Source organism: Sus scrofa, chromosome 3 (assembly GCF_054392235.1).
Source record: "Sus scrofa isolate SSC_HxYL_T2T_F1_AM1 chromosome 3, Sscrofa_HxYL_maternal_Yorkshire_Landrace_v2.0, whole genome shotgun sequence".
In the NCBI taxonomy this organism is placed as follows: Eukaryota; Metazoa; Chordata; class Mammalia; order Artiodactyla; family Suidae; genus Sus; species Sus scrofa.
This window is the reverse complement of record NC_139385.1, coordinates 6,749,322-6,769,984: the sequence shown is the minus strand read 5'-3', so window position 1 is coordinate 6,769,984 and position 20,663 is coordinate 6,749,322. Positions and strand designations below refer to the sequence as shown.

Genomic DNA, 20,663 nt, shown 5'->3' with positions numbered 1-20,663 from the left:
GGATTAATCTCCAAAATTTATAAATACCTTCTGTAGCTCAATACCAAAAAAAAAGAACAACCCCGTTACAAAATGGGTAGAAGATCTAAACAGATAATTCTACAAAGAAGACATACAGATGGCTACAAAACACAAGAAAAGATGTTCAACATCACTCATTATTAGAGAAATGCAAATCAAAACCACTCTGAGGTACCACCTTACACTGGCCAGAATGGCCGTCATCAAAAAGTCTACAAACAGTAAGTGCTGGAGAGGGTGTGGAGAGAAAGGAACCCTATTACACTGTTGGTGGGATTGTAAATTGGTGCAACCCCACTGTGGAAAATAGTATGGAGATTCCTCAGAAAACTAAAAATAGAACTACCATTTGATCCAGCAATCCCACTCCTGGGCATCTAGCCAGAGAAAACCATGACTTGAAAAGATACATGTACTCCAATATTCATTGCAGCACTCTTTTCAATAGCCAAGACATGGAAACAACCTAAATGTCCCTCTGCAGAGGAGTGGATCAAGAAGATGTGGTACATATACACAATGGAATATTACTCAGCCATTAAAAGGAAAAAAATAACAGCAATTGTAGCAACATGGATGGACCTAGAAATTGTCATGCTGGAATTCCCGTTGTGGCGCAGTGGTTAATGAATCTGACTAGAAACCATGAGGTTGCGGGGTTCGATCCCTGCCCTTGCTCAGTGGGTTAAAGGATCCTGCGTTGCCATGAGCTGTGGTGTAGGTTGTAGATGCAGCTCGGATCTCGCGTTGCTGTTGCTCTGGTGTGTAGGCTGGTGGCTACAGCTCTGATTTGACCCCTAGCCTGGGAACCTCCATATGCTGAGGGAGCGGCTCAAGAAAAACACAAAAAGACAAAAAAATAAAATAAAACAAAATAAAATAAAATAAGAAAGTATCATGCTAAGTGAAGTCAGCCAGACAATGAGAAACCAACATCAAACGCTATCACTGACATGTGGAATCTAAAAAAAAGGACAGAATGAACTTTTTTGCAGAACAGATACTGACTCATAGACTTTGCAAAACTTATGGTCTCCAAATGAGACAGGTTGGGAGGTGGGGGGATACACTGAGGGTTTGGGATGGAAATGCCTTCAAATTTGTTTGTGATGATTGCTGTACACCTATAAATGTAATAAAATTCATTAAGTAGTAAAAAATCAATAAAGGGGAGTATTAGTCAAGATTGAGATTAAATGTAATTAAATAAATGAACTTTATTAATAATGGTAAGCTGATACAAGTTTGGTTTTCTCTTTCTTTAAAGACAAAGAAAATTTTCTTGGAATTCTGCTTTTGATAAGAGATAGGTGAATTTCTTTGCCTTTAAGCGATTTATATTTTTTTGAAAGCCTTTGTTACCTCAGTTGAGTAAGTATTGTTCCACAATAACCAATGATTCTATTTGACCAGATGTTTTTAAGTTTTATATTTTTGAAACTTCCTGACTATCAAAGAACCTTTATAATTAAGGTTCTTCTGACCTCCAGCTAACTTTGGGATGCTTTACAGGACCGCTGAAGCATCTCAGAAAAAAGGTCTTAAACTAACAAGGATTATTTGGCAAATTAAATTGCAAAAAAAATTGTTAAATAAAATGGCAAAAACAACAAAATTTTATAAATATTATGGTACATATGGATAAAGATAACTATATATTAAATAGTCAGGACTATAAGAATCCAAGATGGCTGCTTGGTTCTTTCCAACTCCCTGGCAAATCTCATTTTTATTTGGTGGGTTAAAGCCTTTCCTTCTTACAAGACTGATGTCCCAACAATTAAAAAAAAAGTAATAAATAAATAAAGGTTGAAAATTGTGTTTTATACTTGGGGTATATATACTTCATGCTTGGGGTATACTTCCTACAACCTTAATTTGTCTATATTTGGTAAAATAAGGGTAATTTTAGAGAGAAAAAGACTATATCTCAATAGATAATCAATTCTGGTTTTCTTTTTTTTTTTTTTTTTTCAATTCTGGTTTTCTTTGTAGAGGTCAATATTTACTACCTAAAACTCATGGAGTTCCCGCTGTGGCGCAGTGGTTAATGAATCCGACTAAGAACCATGAGGTTATGGGTTCAATCCCTGCCCTCACTCCGTGGGTTAAGGATCCAGTGTTGCCATGAGCTGTGGTGTAGGTCGAAGACCCGGCTCAGATCTGGTGTTGCTGTGGCTCTGGTGTAGGCTGGCAGCTACAGCTCTGATTAGACCCCTAGCCTGGGAACCTCCATAGGCTGCAGGTGCAGCCCTAAAAAGACAAAAATAAAAATAAAAAAATAAAACACACTTCCCCAAAAGCTCTTTGTTGCTATGTTACATTACTATAAAGTTTAATTAAATTATTAAGAAGATATTCAAAGACTGTTTCTGAAGCTGATCACTATAATCTATCTTTGGATAAAGATTAGATGCCCCATGATAACCAGAGGATTATACATACTTTAAAAAAATCATTTAGAGCACCGTCTCCAACCTAGCTAAAAGATTTCCTATCAGGTATTCTTAAGTACCTGAAAGAAACTGAAGGGCGTTAACAGTTGAATGTTTATATCTCACTTAAGCCATGCCTCTACATTGGACAGGTCTATATAAAGGACTGCTGACCCCAAACAACATCTATGCCCAGATTTTTTTTAAATTTTATTTATTTATTTATTTTTTGTCTTTTTGCCTTTTCTAAGGCCACTCCTGTGGCATGTGGAGGTTCCCAGGCTAGGGGTCTAATCAGAGCCTATGCCAGAGCCACACAGCAATAAGGGATCCGAGCCGCATCTGCAACCTACACCACAGCTCACAGCAACGCTGGATCATTAACCCACTGAGCGAGGCCAGGGATCGAACCCGCAACTTCATGGTTCCTAGTCAGATTCGTTAACCACTGAGCCACAACGGGAACTCCTATGCCCAGATTTTAAAAAGGCAATAATGGTAGACAATTGACCCAGGAATCTGGACCTCTAAGACTTATCATAACAATCTAATGAAACAGTTTATCAAATGTTTGTCTCCCTATCAACAATGAAAATGGTTGTACTTTTAACCATGCTGTTGCCCTCAGTTTCAGAGAAAAAAAATTATCTGATGGAGTTTTCACAGAGTATAACTAACTCGTGAAATGTAACACCGCTTCAAGCACATGTACATTGGTTGTGTGACAACTGGGTATAATTAATAAAATGTATAGCTATAAAGTGCTTCCCTATCAACTTATCTGTCTGTACTGTCTTGTCACATCTGATCAGTTTTCCCCCAACCTGGAGAATTAGGCAAATATAAAGAAAGCCGAGCACAAAGGGACATGAATGGAAGTGGAACAAGCAGCCAAACCCCTCCGGCAACGATGGAAAATAAGTTGATTACCAGTGCTTTCTATAAAAAGATGTACAATCAAAAGGGGAAAACGATAGAAGAAAATGTCACATGATGAAAATATAGGAAATTGTCTTGGCTTATACTTACTTAATTTGAACTTAAACAGCCTGTTTATGGCCTATTAAACATACATTATACATCTGCTTTAGCCATTAAAAATAAAATAAAATAAAATACATACTGGAAAAAAAATCAGAACTGTGGTTCATACATCCAAAAATGGAATTAGGTGGCCATTACGGCCATGAGTTCAGATACATCCCTATATCATGAAAAACTTTTCTAAACTTTAACAGACTTAAAGACACCATCGGCCATTTTCAAAACAATATCTGCTAGTAGCTGCCAACTGCAACCTTATGATCTCAAGGCCTTCTTGTAAGTACAAAAAAAAAACAAAAAAAACACTTTAAAAATATTTTAAAAATAGTAGTAACAAATGAGACAGCTCAAGCTATAACCTCCCTACTACTTGGTTACTGATATACTCATAATTTAAAAAGGAAAAAACAAAAGAAAACACTCCTAAATTTATTTTCCTGCTTGCCATCTAAAATAGGAGGGCTCTCTTGAAAAATACTACGAGTATATTTTGATCATTATCCTCATCGTCATATGGCTAATAATTTTTCCAGGTGGTATGACAAAACAGTCAAAGAGAGAGGGGATATTTTCCGAATACAAAAGCTCAAAATGATTTCCAACTCTGTGTCCATTCCCCAGAGTAGGCAGGACGATGCTCCTATTTCAGCAGGAAGTAGCCAGAGCAGTCGTCACCCCATTCCCTCAACAGGTTGGGGAAAATTGAAACAGAAATGGAACTAAAACGGAGTTCCCTTGCCGAGGCTGTGATTAACCATTCACCCTAAAAACTTTATTCCCTTTCTTTTCCCACAGCTATTCCTCCTCAAGATCGAGGAGTATCACAGAAAGGGGCGGGGCGGGGGGGGGAGTGTAACCAAGCAGGACACTGGGAGGCCTTCCCAGAGTGCATCCCCCCCCCAGCTTATGTCCTCTACCTGCCTTTTTATCAATAGAAAAACTTTACTCAACGAACAAATTTAATCAGAGAAATGGGAAAAAAAGACAAAGAAAAAAGAAAGCAACAATAATGTAGCCATTCAAGGAAGTCAAGGACCTTCAGTTCTTCAAAGATAATATTCTGAGCCATGTCCTTGAAGCTGTTTTGCAGGTGCCGAAGCCCCCACCAGGTGGAAGAAGTCAACTGGGTGCTGCCCACAAGCAGGTAGACCCCAGACCGGTTGGACCCAGAAGGTTGAGGATGCTGACTCCCAGTTACCTCACCACCCACCAGTCAGGAAAGCGTCCATGAGCTGATCACATCCTGCTCCTCAAACACCGTAGGACTCCTCACTACCCCCTCCAAGGTGAGGGCACGGTCCTTGAACTAGCCGGCTGTATTCCCCTCTTGCCTGGCAATGAAAGCGACTTTTTCTGTTTCATCCAACTCTGTCTCCCTGTTTCTGTTTGGCACTGGTGTACAGAGACAGCGGAGATTTCGGCAACAGAGGATGCCTTAATAAATCTCTCCTGCTTTACGGACTTGGCCTCGGGCATTCCTCCTTCAGCAAACCTAACAGCATCCTGAGTTCAAGTTGTGGTCGACAAAGATTAAAAGCCTGGGAGGCTTGTGACTGTGAACTCTATTTTTCTTTCCTCCTTAATGATTGTGCTTAAATGGCTCTTTTTACCACCTGCTGTGTGTGGCACCACTGAGTCACTGCTTAGGACCTAATATCTGGATTCTAATTGAGGCGGGTGGTGTCTGTCCAGGGCCCCGAGCAGGACCTCCAGACCCCCTCCTTTCTCCCCTGTGGGACCTCAAAGCCCCCCACCCCCGCTGAAATCCCTCCCACAGCCCTCCTCCTGCTCTGGGGCAGAATTGTATTTTAAAAGTTTCCTAATTTGAATCCATTGTATGCAGAGAAAAGACAAACCCCAAGGAACTACAAACAGGCCTTAGGAGAGCTCACTCCCTCCCGCAGACATGGGAGATTTATAAACTGCAGCCAGGGCGTCCAGGCAGGTTCCAGATCCCCTCCCTGGGCTGCGTGTTCCTGCACCAGTCGCGGGGGTGTTAGCCGCTGCTGCTGAATGGTGCCTCCTTGCTCTGGAGAATCGCCTGAACCAAACGAAGGCTACCTCCCCTGGGAGTTTGTGCCTCCTCCCGAGGGATGGGAGGACTTGTCTATGACTCACGGATGGGGGTACAGAAGGCTGGTCCCCTGCCTCAAATTGGCATCCACTCTGTGTTACAAATCTCAGATCTCCCTGTGGGATCAGGCTCCGCAGAGCCCACCTCTTCACCCAGCTTTTCCTCCAGCCACACCCAGTTCCCCGCCTTCCCTTCCCCTGCAAGCCCTCACTCAGTAAAGAATTTGTAAAGAACCCCTGCCTTGGGCTCGGTTTTTGGAGACCCTGACCTTAGACAGGGGCTGAGCCCCAGCTAATGTGTGCACAGTGGCGTTCAGAGAATACAGGTGCTAACATTCAGTTCAAACTCTGTGGGCCCAGATATGAAATGTTCTAGAGGGGGCGGAGCCCGGGGGGGACTTGCCCTCTTTTGCCCAAAGTCACTGATGGTGCTGGGAATTAAAACCCAGGAACTCCGGCTTCAGATCCCTCCATCTCTCAGTCCAGCGTGGTGCTGCCTCCTCGTATTAAAATAGTACAAAGGAAGCCTGGGGAGGGGGGGCTGTGTCAGCCAAGATGTACCCTCTCACCACCACCTGCAACAAAACCATCACAGACTTACTGATGATTCTGTTCAAAAAAACCGTGTTCCTGACCCTCTCCGAGTCAATTGCCAACCTGATACTTCGCACTCCCTGTAGCCCCCTCCCAACACACACAACGATGTGCCTTCCATGACCTCAACACGACCTCCAAGTCAGGGCATTAATGCAGACACATCACTGCCCTCCAACCTCAGGGCCCTGAGCCCCCACCTGTTCCCCCTATGTCCTTATAGAGAAGGACACGAGTTACATGTTTAGACGTCACCTCCTTGTCTCCTTGGGTCTGGAACAATTTGAGTCCATCTTTGGTCTTCATGACGCTGTCTCTTTCCAAGATTACAAGCCAGGCACAGACCAGGAGTAGAACGTTCTTCAGGGTGGGTTTGTCGGAGTCTCTTCACGATTGCCCTCAGGTTTGCCTCCTTGGCAGGAAGAGCAACCAGGTGAAGTGACTTCTTCCCATCACATCCTATCAGGTGAAGGGTGATTTTTTTCTTGAATGGCTTATAATCTCTTACTACTCTTATTTATTATGATACTCAAATGGTCCCTGATTTCAGCAAAGCCCCTCAGGCTGGCTTTTGTGTTCACTTGACATGTCCTCCTCACTGTTCACATTTCCTTGCTTTCTAGCCCAAGACGTCCCATCATGTACTTTCCCAACCCTGGAAGCAGCCATTTTTTCTGAAATGACCTGGTTCCTTTAAGAGGAAAATGATATTTATAAGCCAAGATCTGAGCAAGAAGTGTACATATTGCTATTTTGGTATTTTGTTTCTAAATCATATTAGTGGCGAGAAGTCGGGATTTTTTTTTTGTACACATACACACACATATTTTAGTTTTGTACAAATACACACACACACATTATCTATCCATCCATCTATCCAACCATCATCCATCTACAATATCTACTTTGCTCTCTTCTATATATGCAGAAAAGCATGGATTTACACTATACATTCAGTTTCTTTTTCTTTCTTTTTTTTTTTTTTTGCCTTTTCTAGGACCACACCCGTGGCATATGGAGGTTCCCAGGCTAAGGATCTAATTGGAGCTGTAGCCGCTGGCCTACACCAGAGCCACAGCAACGCGGGATTCCAAACCGCGTCTGCCGCCTACACCAGAGCTCAGAGCAACGCCAGATCCTTAACCCACGGAGTGAGGCCAGGGATCAAACCTGCAATTTCATGGTTCCTAGTCAGATTCGTTAACCACTGAGCCAGGTCGGGAACTCCCTACATTGCGTTTCAGTTGCTGCCTCCACGGGGTTTCTTCTGATTTCTCCCTTTTTGAATCACTGACTCTCTTCCCCAAGAGAGAAAAATTGGGTTTCCACCATCCTTAATATATTTACTTACTTGATCAATCTCCCTTTATGGAGCCAGTCCCAACTTTACTCCTTTATACTCATGGATGCCCCCCTCACCCTACTTCTCCGCACCCTATTTAGGCTCTGGTTGCTCTCCCCAGGTCACCCTTCTGAGTGGACACCCTTCCCACTTTGCCTGGGTCCCCACACCCATGCCAGGCTGTTGTCCATGTGGAAAACCTCTCCTCCTTACTGGTCTCTGTTGGAGCCACTGTTCTCCCTTCTCTGCCCTGCCCTGCAGTGTTAGATGCCCACCTTCTGGCTTTAGGACTGGATTACCCAGAAAGGGAAGGCAAGGCAGGGAAAGGAAAGGCAGAGAAGGGACAGAATAGGAAACGGAAGAACCCTGCATAGCTTCTGATACCAACTGAAGCTGGTTAGTGCTGGTATCCTCTTTGCCCAAACTGTTGACCCGTTAACTATCTTTTATTCTGCATCCATGGGGTAATGGCAGTTGGGAGGTGAGGATGGAACACAAAGAGGGGTATGAAAAAACATCTTTCCTGCCTCCTAGAAACATCCAAGCAGATGAGATGAAAACATTCAATCAAAGCTAGGAAACTAATAAGTGTCTCCGTTGAGTGTTACAAAAAATATGTGCTCCAAAAAAAGGTAGATTTAAACTATGAATATACTTTCTAAGCAACAGTCAAAGTCACAGTGGATTCACTCTTACTTATTGATACATCAAATTGGAGTTTAGAAAAAACTCCACCCACCAGTAACTGTGAGGGTCAAAAGCATTTCCTGATTCCATGGTATACATTCCCCCTAATACGTGTGAAAACATCAGGGAATACTTTTGTGAAGAGATGTTTATTGACTTGATCAATATGATACTAATTTAGAATATTTGAAATAAGATCCATGATACGTCATCATATCTGTCACACAATCACCCTTATTTTCATTAAAGTTTGTTGATAAAAGTTGTTGAGAATATTTTCGTTTCAATCAGTGCTCAGAAGAAGGAGGTGATACTAACTGGGGGTGGATGGAGATGGTCTCATGAGAACCCAAGAAGCTGAGCCTACATATCTGGCCCTTACTAGTCACCTCTTTCAAATGACACAGGATATAACACTCCACATAGACAGTGAGAAGCTAAGCAATGTGCAGAATCTCTAATCATCCATCAGGGGCAGTAGGTGAAGCCCATCTTCATTTCTGGGCTTCATCACAAAGGAAATCAAGGTCTCTGATGCTCTGGGGTGCAGCTTCCTTGAGGAACCAAGCCTGAGTCCTTAGGGAGAGTCAAGCTCTGCTTAATGTCCCATCTCGTGGCTCAATCATTAGGACAATGGGTTTCTCTGGTTGCATAAGTACTTGAGGACTTAATTTCAGGGGAATCTGCAAAAATTAAACAAGCACATGAGACTAATAAAGCAGGGCCCACAAAGAAGCCAAGTATATAAGAGACCTTGTAGACAATCATGCTATACAAACCTGTAACAGCTAGTTTTAGCATCATAAGCCATAAACATTGCTTCTTTTTATAAAAACTATAAATTCAATGTAGTTAATAGATATAAGAAGAGTAAAGTTATCTATTTTTCCTAGAGTGAATTTTAATAGTTGTGTCTTTCAAGTAACTGGGCTAATTTACGCATAAACTATACGGAGTAAAGTTGTTTACAGATTTCCCTTATTATCTTTTTTTTCTTTGTCTTTTGTCTCTTTATGGCCATACCTGAGGCATATGGAAGTTCCTGGACTAGGGGTTGAATCTGAGCTGCAGCTGAAAGCTATACCACAGCCACAGCCACACCAGATCCAAGCAGCACGTGTGACCTACACCACAGCTTGCAGCAATGCCTGCTCCTTAACCCCCTGAGTGAGGGAAGGGATTGAACCTGCATCCTCACAGAGACTTTGTTGAGTCCTTAACCCACTGAGCCATAATGGGAACTCCTTGGCTTTTTTTTAATGAAAATAAATTCCTACCAATTGAGACATAATAGTCTTACCAGAGTACATAAGCTGAAGGTGTACAGTATAAGCATTTGACTTACATCTATCATGAAATTATTACAAGTAGTTTCATTAGTATCCATCAGCTCATATAGATACAAAAAACAAAACAAAACCCACCATTGTTTCCTTGAGATGATAACTCCCAGGATTCATTCTCTTAACAACTTTTCTAGACAGAAATGTTACCTCTAGTCATCATATTGAATATGGTCCACCTAGTGCTTATTTATCTTATAACCGGAAGTTTGTAACTTCATCCAATCTCCCTTCCTTATCTTTGATTCTTTATACTTATTCTATAAGCTGTACCAAGAAAGACACTGAAGACTTCATCCATTATTCTTTCTACAACATAGCTATTGAGCACCTATTCTGTACCAGGCTGGAGACAAAATCAGGTTGGCTTGTGTTCTTTTATTTAGTGTAAATTTTAAGTACAAAGGATGAGGTTGGGTTTTTTTTTTTTTTTTTTGGTTTGTGTTTTGTCTTTTTCAGGCCACACCCACTGCATATGGAGGTTCCCAGGCTAGGGGACGAATCGGAGCTGCAGCTGCTGGCTTACACCACAGCCACAGCAACACAATATCCAAGCCGAGTCTGCAACCTACACCACAGCTCATGGCAATGCCAGATCCTTAACCCACTGTGTGAGGCCAGGGATCAAACCCACATGCTCATGGATACTAGTCGGATTTGTTTCTGCTGAGCCATGACAGGAACTCCATTGAGGTTTTTAAATTTAGCAGATTGAGGCGTTACGCAAACTCTCTTGAGCTACGTAAAGATAATTTCGTGTCCATAGAAACTTGGAAGGTAATCCTAGTGGGAATTACCCACATTTCTGGTTTGGACCATTCTCAACTTCCATAGAGTCCAGTCTCCTCTCCCAGTAGAATCCATGCAGTTTCATGATAGAGAGAGGTCATTGTGAAGAGGTCATTTCTAACCTCTGGCTCCCAAGTGTAGTGCAAATGCTGAACCTCTGCAGACCTGCAGTGTTTTGTCTGACACTTTTAGCCCCATTCTCACCCCATCACTCCTTCAGTGTTGGGGGAGCCCACAGAGTGACCTTCTAACCCAGTTCACTGAAGGGCATGCAAATTGTCACAGAGGGGAGAAGCCCCAGCCTGGGGCTGATTGGGTGGAGCTTGCAGGGGGCATCTGCCCTTCTCATGTGTGCCAGAGGCTCCCTTTCTCTCAGGGCTGAGCCCTCTGTCTGTGCACATGTACAGAATGCCACACAGATGCCCACAAGTGACATGGGGACCATCTGTGTCCTCCTCTTCCCTGAGAACCTATTCAAGGGAGCAGCTGCTTCTAAAGAGCCCGAGTCCTAGAAATAAGCCTTATTATAGGGCCGTGCTTGCTATGAATCAATGATTACTGTTCTTTTTTTCTTTCTTTCTTTTTTCTTTTTTTTTTTTTTTTGTCTTTTTTGCCTTTTCTAGGGCTGCTTCCCGCAGCATATGGAGGTTCCCAGGCTAGGGGTCTAATCAGAGTTGTTACCACAGGCCTACACCACAGCCACAGCAATGAGGGATCCTAGCCGGGTCTGTGACCTACCCCATAGTTCACAGCAACACCGGATCCTTAACCCACTGAGCAAGGCCAGGGATTGAACCCGCAACCTCATGTTTCCTAGTCAGATTCGTTAACCACTGTGCCACGATGGGAACTCCAATGATTATTGCTCTTTGTGTTCTATAAGAGAGTTTCCACAACCTTCTATAAATTTAATACCCACCTTGTCATTTTAAAATTTCAAGTGACATGCACATATTTCCCCTGCAGACAGACAGACACACACAAGAGGCATGTACACAAATGTCATTTGTTAAATTTCAAAAGTTCACATTTCAAGATTTGTATCCCAGAACTATAATCAACTGCACATCTAACTACTTGAGCATTTGCCAGATGACTGCCAGGTGTCATTGGGAGTTTATAAAATGAGGGACTAGAGTTAGAAACACTCTTTGGTACGAAGAAAACATAGGAACCAGACTGGAAGGTTCAATGACAGCATTAAGTTAGCTGACAGGACCCGTGATGCCAGCCTGTAGTAGCTGATGACACAGCAGAGGGGAGAACGGGCTCTGGACTGGATGGAGACAGCTCCCTGGAGGGGCTCGGGGATGGAACTAGAACTTGAAGGGTGAGAACACAACGGGGAGAGAGAGGGAAAAACACACATAGAGTTATTACTGGAACATAAAGGGAGCCCAGTGTGAAGGCAACAGAACCCTGGAAGGTGAAGGGACTGTGGGATCCTTCACATATGGCAGAAATGCTTTCAATCATGGATTCTCACCTTGGCTGCATGTGAGAATCAATGGGGGTAGTTGAATGCAACATTCTGGGTAAATTATTTTAGACTATCTGACATGACCTAGGCATCAATATTTTTTAAAGCACTGCAATAATTTCATTATATAGGAATTCCCATCATGGCTCACACTCCTGAACCCAACTAGTGTCCATGAGAGCGAGGGTTTGATCCCTGGCCTTGCTCAGTGGGTTAAGGATATGGCGTTGCCGTGAGCTGTGGTATAGGTTGCAAATGCAGCTCGGATCCCACATAGCTGTGGCTGTGGTGTAGGCTGGCGGCTGCAGTTCCAATTCAACCCCTAGCCTGGGAACCTTCATATGCCATGGATGCGGCCCTAAAGAGACCCCCCCAAAAAATACATTATACAAGCAGTGACTGACAATAGAAGAGTTCTGTGAGTTCTGATGGAGAAGAACACCATTTAAAAGTCTAAGGCACAAATGAACCTTTCCACAGAAAAGAAAATCATGGACTTGCAGAATAGACTTGTGGTTGCCAAGGGGGAGGGGGAGGGAGTGGGGTGGCTGGGGAGCTTGGGGTTAATAGATACAAACTATTGCCTTTGGAATGGATTAGCAATGAGAGCCTGCTGTATAGCACTGGGAACTATGTCTAGTCACTTATGATGGAGCATGATAATGTGTGAAAATAGTATGGGTACATGTATGTGTAACTGGGTCACCATGCTGTACAGTAGAAAAAAAAATTGTATTGGGGAAATAACTATTAAAAAAAAAAGTCACGATGCAATCGCTATACTCATGACTGCACACACTTCTTCCTTCCTGTGGACTTGACACTAATTTAAAACATTGTTGAGGTTCAAAAGACTGTGAATAATCATGTCATGTTAACTCCGTTGACTCTAGAGGGCCTTTTTAATCGGGTCTTTACAAAACCACACACTTAGCCCTCCATTGTTGAAGGACCCTGAAAGGTCACAGATGGCTCCAAATACATTCAAGTCTAACATGACAAATCCTCCTTGGAAGAGAACACACACACACACGCACACGCACACACACACGCACGCACACGATGTCTATCTCTTTATATATATCAGTTAAAAAAAAACTCACAATAAACACAACCAATGAAGATAGGTAACCGACCTGTGTTTCTTTGCAAGGTTTGAAGGAGAAGTTCTGTAAGACTTTGACAGCAGCAAGTTTCATGTTCATGAGGGCAAACCTCATGCCAATGCAGTTGCGGGGTCCAGTGCCAAAGGGCATGTGTGTGTAAGGATTTATGCTGTCCCTGTTCTTCTTACTGAACCTGGTTACATAACAGTGGATAAACCATATTATTAATGAAACACAAAAACCGCAAGAGCTTCCAGCGAGGTTTTAACTTCACTCTTCAACCAGCAGCATAGGGGGTACTTCTGCGGGCTGGGCATTGAATCCCGCTGTGAGTCTTTTGCTCTGAGAATGGAGAGCTCCAGACTCTTCCCTCTCCCTTACCCTATAGAAGCTTTCAGTCCTGTGGAGGAGATGAAATGAATGCTTTTTTGGAAAAAAAAAATCTTTCAACGTTAAAAATTACAGTCAGGGTGGTGAGATGTTCCAGCTCTGAAAGGCACATGTGACATGAGATTGAAAAGAATGGGGTTCCTGCCTCCGTGAGCGCGTATGTTGGTCGTGTGCTCATGGAGGAAGGAAACAGGAGAATCTCCTCCCAGTATTTACATGGTCATGTTCCCCCTGTATTCCCTTCCTTCGTGCCCCCTGTGCAGCAAACACAACAAAGTCCCTGCCATCAGAGAGCAAAGAGTCAGGGGCTATAAAAGGCTAGATCCCAGCGAGGGCTCTAAAAAGTTCCCTCCAAATTTTGCTCATGGCACACAAATGGGAAGAAGCATCAGCTCCTTCCAGAGTCCAAGCTGTGTCCAGGCCAGACCTTGGCTCTGAATTCTCACAAGCAGATGCTCAGTCCCTCCAAGGAGGACATCTCAGACATCTGAGGGCAGAGGACGTCTCCACAGAAGGTCAGCAAATAGTGAGAAGAAGGAGCTGGCCCAGGACTGCCGCCACAGACAGCACCGGGGCCTGGGTGCACCTCTGCCCTCAGTGAGACTCCTTGAACCACAGGGATGAGGCCTATTGGTCCCCAGCCTGCATCTCACAACCATGCTGGAGGAAACAGCAGATGATGTTTAAAGAAATGAAATGTGAGAATGTTGGTGATGAATTCAGCGTTAACAAGACAGAAAAATGTGAAGGAAATAAAAACATATACACCTAAAATAATATAGTCATATAATCAGGCATATGCATACAGGCATTCATTCATATATATATATATATATCACATATCTCATATATTTAGATAGATATACACACATAGAATTTTGTTAAATTGAAACCATGTACCAGCCCCTAAGTCCTTGTGTTTTGAAGTAAAAGCCTTTTCCTTTAGCCTTCCAGGCCTCCCCTCAGTCTCAAAAGGCTGACTGGAGGGCAAATGATTAGGAAATATTATTATAGCTAAAGACCAGTTAAAATAGTCTCCATGATATTTCACCCTGCCTTGGCCCAGTAACTTATTATTAATATTTACTTTCTAGTTAGAGTTATATTGTGCCTAGAAACACTCCCTTTCACCCCTTCCGAGTAAGCAATCTTCTTTCCAGAGAAAGAGTTAAGGAGCAATAACGCCGAAGACAACCAGAAACCATCACCGGACTGACTGATGCCAGACTGGACCACTCTGAAATGGCCTATGGAGGGAGGATAATACAGACACCTTCATCAATAACCCTGTCTTCTGAGCTCAACCTGTCAAACCCCTTGGTATCCCCTCTCAAGGCAGGTACACGGTTTTCAGGCATTAGCCTGCCACAGCCTCCTTTGCCTGGCAAAGCAATGAAGCTGTTCTTTCTGCTTCACCCAAAACTCTGTCTCTAAGACTTCATCGGTTCTGGTGTACAGAGGCCGCATGTGGGCTACAAAACCAAGCAAGCAATTCAAAACCCAAATTAACTATCATGCCATTCTAAGTTTACAAGAATCCACCTACACACAGAAAAATGTCCAAAAGCACATAATCGCATTATTTGTGAGGCCTCTCTTAAGGCATTAGGAAATGTAGAGGGCTATGCTTTTCTTCTTTCTGGCCCACAGTGTGTAAAATTTGACACAAACAATGATGACTCTTAAGAAAAATGTCCACCAGTAAAAAGATGGGAAGATAAATGCTTTACAATCACCTATTTGGTCCCCTACAATAAGGGGCATCTCATATGCTGAAACCACTCTGGTTCGGGGTGGGGTGGTCCCCTTGCTCTGGTTGTCCTACCTTTCAGGATGGAACTCCTCAGGCTCTGGCCAGTGCCCTGGGTCTTGATGAATCGTGTAGATCGGCACCATCACCACGGTCCCTTGGGGAATGAACACGCCATGGATTTCCACATCCTTCTTGCAGACCCTCTCCAGTCTAGCCGTAAGTGGGAACAATCTGAGAGATTCATTCAGCACCATGTCAAGATACTCCATCTGTTCCAGGGACTCATACGTGGGAGGTGCCTGGAAGAAGGAAAGAGAGTCTGAGAAACTGAGATTTCGGATCAACCTTCAACTCGGTCTCCATAGCCCTACTAGAATGTTGGGCACTCGAGAATCGAATTTAAATGGGTAAAGGACAAAGCATGTATAGACATTTAAGATCCGTCATGTCCTTTGACCCGCTCTGTGGCCCATGGAAATGTCAACGGGAGAACATGGGGATCATCTAAAAAGAACCTGAAATCCCTCAAGTTACCACAGAGCGTGTTTTCTGTCTTATGTAAACACATGTGACTAATACACCATGATCCCTTCTCCTACATGAAATAGGTCAAATTCACCGTTTCCTTTCAAAAGGGAGGCCACGCGTCTGTACGAAGGAGAGAGAATGTGCAAAAGAGCAAACCCACTATTCAACATAACATTTTTTTCTTGAGGAATCTCGTTGGCTAATTCTTTGTTCCCTACATCTAACATCTGAAGATACTATATGATATTAAAAAGTCTCTAAACAATTTGGAGAGGAGTTCCCGTCGTGGCGCAGTGGTTAACGAATCCGACTAGGAACCATGAGGTGGCGGGTTCGGTCCCTGCCCTTGCTCAGTGGGTTGACAATCCGGCATTGCCGTGAGCTGTGGTGTAGGTCGCAGACGCGGTTCGGTTCCCACGTTGCTATGGCTCTGGCGTAGGCCAGTGGCTACAGCTCTGATTCGACCCCTAGTCTGGGAACCTCCATATGCCACGGGAGTGGCCCAAAGAAGTAGCAAAAAGACAAAAAAAGTAAAAAATAAAATAAAATAATTTGGAGAGAAATGAGTTCCTTACTAAACCAAATTTGCAAAATGGGGTAAGATGGGTGCTACCAGGAACAGAATTTCGGTGCCAGGGAAAGTTACAAGAGGATCAGAGCCCCCTCCCCCCACCTCGGCTGCACCCTCTGTGTCTGGAACAGACCCCTGTTGCCCCTTCAGGTTTGACTGTAAGGTCTGAAGGTCTAAACAGGCCACTCCAGGCCCGGAGGCCAGGTCTTCTCACCCCCCCACGAATTCCAGTTTGGGCAGAGATCTGGGGACAGGGAGGGTGACACGTGGCTGTCACATGGTGTTACAGTTAAGGGGCAATGCTGTAGAGGGTGACAAGGCTGAGGAGCCAACACCCTGGCTCCCAGCTTGGCATCTTCACCACTAGGCACACCGCAGGTGCATGGAAGTGCTTCATCTCTCTGTAGCTCAGCTTTCTGAAATGCGACATGGACGTAATCAGAGGTGACCCTTCCTAGGGTTGTGTGGCAGAGACATTCACTGCTCCCCAATATCCATGTGGTCCCCTTACTTCCCATCCCATGTGAAGGTATGGGAAACCAGCTTTGCCAGTGGGTTTTGAACTGAGGCAGTTATGTCAGTTCAGGGAACAAACACTTGAAAAGCCAGTGCTCAAGTTTCCTGTTCCCCAGACAACAGGAAGACCTCACGTCCAGATAATGCAGCTCCAGGATGCCGGGCCCTCCTAGTCCGTTTCCCTGAGTAACTGTGTGGAGCAGAGCTTCCCACTCCCACCCTCCACTGACCATCTGTGCTGCACTTGAAGATGTGGGTTAGAAGTAAACCTTTGCTATGAGAGCTCTGAGATCTGGGGGCTCATTTGTTCCTGAGGCATAACCTAGCCTCTCCTGACTAATGCAGAATTTTATGAATGTTAAATTCATTTATAAATAGAAAACATTTAGAACAGACGTACACAGCAAAATGCAAATGTGGGCCAATAGTGTTGTTGTCACTGTAAGTATCACTATAAAAAGGGGAGAACACAGTGCTTTAGCAATTGTCTATTGCTTGGTGACCACCTTATTGCAATGAAAAGAATTCCAACGTGGGGTTTACAAGAGAAGACAGATCATCTCTAATTAGGTTGGTGTCACAATGTGTACTTTGTAATTCAAAGACCCAGGCCTCAGAAAGCTCATGAGACTTGTCAAAACCACAGTCAGGTCTCATATTCTATGAGTATGTGCTACCCTATGCCCTTTCCTTTACCAGGCTCCTCCTAGTTAGCAGTTTGCCCAGGGTGGTAGATTAACTTAGCGGTCCCAGTTCTCCACCCCTCCCTGTGTCCATACGCTTCACCCTCTCATGTTGTGGCGCCTTCTCTTTTTGACGCTGGGGTCAACCAGGTGGCTTGCTTTGAACCAATGGAAAGTTGGCTCACTGTGATGCAAGCAGAGTTTTGAAGGCACCAATTGGGCTTTTGCTTGTGCCAGCTCCCATGGCCTTGAAAAGCAGATATGTGGAAATTGAAAGGCAGGAAAAGCAAACGTGGCATAGAGTCAACCTAGCCAGCTTAGATCAGCTAACAGCTAGGCCAACGCAAGTCCAGCCAATACCAATGGATTACCAAGCAGGCTAGAGCATCAGATGCTAACTGTTAGATGCCACTGAGGTTTTGTGATTTTTTTTTTTTACTTGGCATTATAGTGATAACTGATAGGCCAGGACTCACACTTTTTTCAAAGAACTTATATTGCTGTGAGTAGCATGCATTACTCATGCTTTTCCCTCTTTGTTTTTGATTCTTTAGATTCCTCCTAAATGGCACAGCTGAAAATTTTGATGCTTATGCTTTTTGCAAAAATCTCTCCCTCCCTCACCCAAGGTATCATCTACTCACCTTATTGGGAAAAGTCGCATCAATCTCCTCCTGCAGCTTCCGCTGGACATCAGGGTGAGTGGCCAGTTTATAGAAAAGGAAGGAAAGAGAATCGGTAGTGGGCTCATAGCCAGCAAAAATAAAGATAATACCTTGGGCCACCATTTCTGGGTCAGACAGAGCTAAAAGAAGAGGAAAGACGTTTCAGGCAAAGCATGTCAACTTAAAACATCACAGTTTTAGGTGATAAGAAATTCAGACAAACTCCCAGATCCCTAGGGGGGAAATGTAAAAGCAATTCAGAGTCAAAATGGGAGGGGTTTTCACTCTCCTGTCTGCCTTACAGAGCCAGAAAAAGACAAAAATTGCCTTAATCCAGTTTTTCTCAAGGTCTAGAGCATTCCTGGTCCTCTCTTTCTAGTTATGCCACCTCCCACCCACACAACTGGGTAATTTCAAGAGACAGCATTTCTGTCCAACATGAACAGTATTATCAGTCTGTCCCTTAGAGAATCCTAAATGCACTTTAACTTAACAGTATGGGTAGTGTGGTTTTTTTTCCAAAAAATTACATTCTTCTAGCAAGCACAGCATGAATATTTTTTGAGATTTTTGCAATATTAAGGCTATGTTGCAGGGAAAATATTGGAAGAAATTTTAAGAGGAAAAAAAAATAAAAGATAAAAGAAAGGATACAGGAGCCTACTTAAAAGGGATCCAGTGGATAAACCTGAGAGAATTTGAGAATCAAAATTTTAAATGATATAAGGATAAATTACATCTGAGAATGTACCGATAGAGATAAATAAATCGATGATGGGGGAGAAAGGAAAGCTCTCCCTGACAATGGAAAATCAACTCACAGGAGTTCCCATTGTGGCACAGTGGAAACAAATCTGACAAGCATCATGAGGATGCAGGTTCAATCCCTGGCCTCGCTCAGTGGGTTAAGGATCTAGAGATTTGACCCCTAGCCTGGTAACTTCCACATGCCAAGGGGGCAGCCCTAAAAAGACAAAAAAAAAAAAAGAAAGAAAGAAAGGAAGAAAATCAACTCATAAATGTAGAATGATGGAATTACAAAGCCAGCATTTGGCAAACATCACATTAATGGTTTCAGTTAAAAACCATCCATGGATGATAAAAACCAGTACGTGACAATGTGAAGAAGAACAGAATATTTACAATTTCAAAGGCTTTTCTCACAAGCTACTTATTAAGTACGAAGGAAAAAAATTTTTTTGTCTTTTTTTTAGGGCTGCACCCATGCACATGGAAGTTCCCAGGCTAGGGGTCAAATCGGAGCTATAGCTGCGAGGCTACACCACAGCCACAGCAATGCGGGATCCAAGCCACGTCTGTGACCTACACCACAGCTCACAGCAACACAGGATCCTCATCTCACTGAGCAAGGCCAGGGATCGAACCTGCATCTTCATGGATACTAGTCAGGTTCGTTAACCAATGAGCCATGATGGGAACTCCAAAAAGTAAATTTTAGCATAGAGTAAGCTCATGAACACATCTTTAACCTTGTGTTCCAAGTTAAGGTCACCAACCCTGGGGCTCTTGCCTCCTGATGTGATGAAGCCTTGATGCAAATTTCCAGGCAGAGGCTCTGACTCAGTGGGTCTGGAGGAGCCTGAGCATCCACCCTGGAAACAAGGGCCCCAGAGGCTCCGCTGTAGGGGATGCACAGACCAGGACTGGCTTCTGGGCCTGACCTCCTTGCTGCACTTGCCCTTCAAGCTCTGAACAAAGTTGTGCCTGCCCACTTCTAGGAAGCACCTCTGGCTACCGTTTCTCTCTGAATGTGTGACTTTCTTCAATGTGGCAGAATTTCTCATCTGCCTGGAAAAACTTCCCGCACATTTTCAGAACCACCCCTTTCTCTGGGCCTCCCCACAGTGGCCCCTCTGAAACCTCCGTGGTTACCTTTACGGGCGTCCATTTCTTTGTAATTCTGGGAGTTAATCATCAGCTGAAGAAGGTCCAGTCGACGCTGGAATCAGAAAGAGAAATTTCAGTGACTCAAAGTCACCTGTGAAGTCAGAAACAAATCAAGAGTGCAGTATTTCACCTCTTTCCTGAGAGTATGTTCCCTCAAAGAGCAGAAGCCTAACTAGCATTTTCTGAGTCCTCAGTGAATAAAACATGTACATTCAAATCCTGGAGACCATGCATGATGCCTTCCTGAGCGAAATCCAGCCATCACCTCCAATCTCACTTTTGGTTCTCACTTTCTGATCCCTGGCTTCTTTGACTTTTAAGAAAGCTTCTTAACTGGAGAGTTGCTCTCTCTCTTGTTAGAGCCATTTGCTCAGGAGAAAGTCCATGACTTCAATTGTTTTTTTACCCTCCAACTTTCATTCTTAATGAAGGGCCACATAAACTGACCCCCTGATATTTCATCTGCAGCTCTTATAGCAGCATCTTCAAGCTCCTGATCCTTCCAGATCTCTGCACAACCTCCAGGACCATCCTGGGTACCCAGCCCTGTACCCCCTGACCTGCACGCATCCCTGTACGGGTCTCCAGACCTCACAAAGGCAAAGCTGATTAACCAGGTTGCAGCTTCATCACCCAGAGAAGAGCCCTGCCCACCCAGACTACAAGAGGCTCAAATTTAACGTGGACTAAATTCCACCAGGTTCCTGATGGGGCTTCCATTGGACAATCCATGAA

The 20,663-nt window shown here is 43.8% G+C and overlaps 1 protein-coding gene across 1 annotated transcript in view; it reads right to left on the bottom strand.

Moving 5' to 3' along the window:
- Window positions 1-8,326: 8,326 nt before the first annotated feature.
- The window catches only part of CYP3A227 (cytochrome P450 family 3 subfamily A member 227), a 29,326-nt gene continuing 16,989 nt past the window's right edge, over window positions 8,327-20,663 (bottom strand). Inside the window, exons 9-13 of the mRNA XM_021086162.2 lie at window positions 19,914-19,980; window positions 18,000-18,160; window positions 15,130-15,356; window positions 12,945-13,107; window positions 8,327-8,879 (exon numbers count right to left, since the gene is read on the bottom strand). Coding sequence (XP_020941821.2) covers window positions 8,784-8,879; window positions 12,945-13,107; window positions 15,130-15,356; window positions 18,000-18,160; window positions 19,914-19,980 — 714 coding nt within the window. The 3' untranslated portion in view covers window positions 8,327-8,783. The remainder of the gene's footprint in view (window positions 8,880-12,944; window positions 13,108-15,129; window positions 15,357-17,999; window positions 18,161-19,913; window positions 19,981-20,663) is intronic.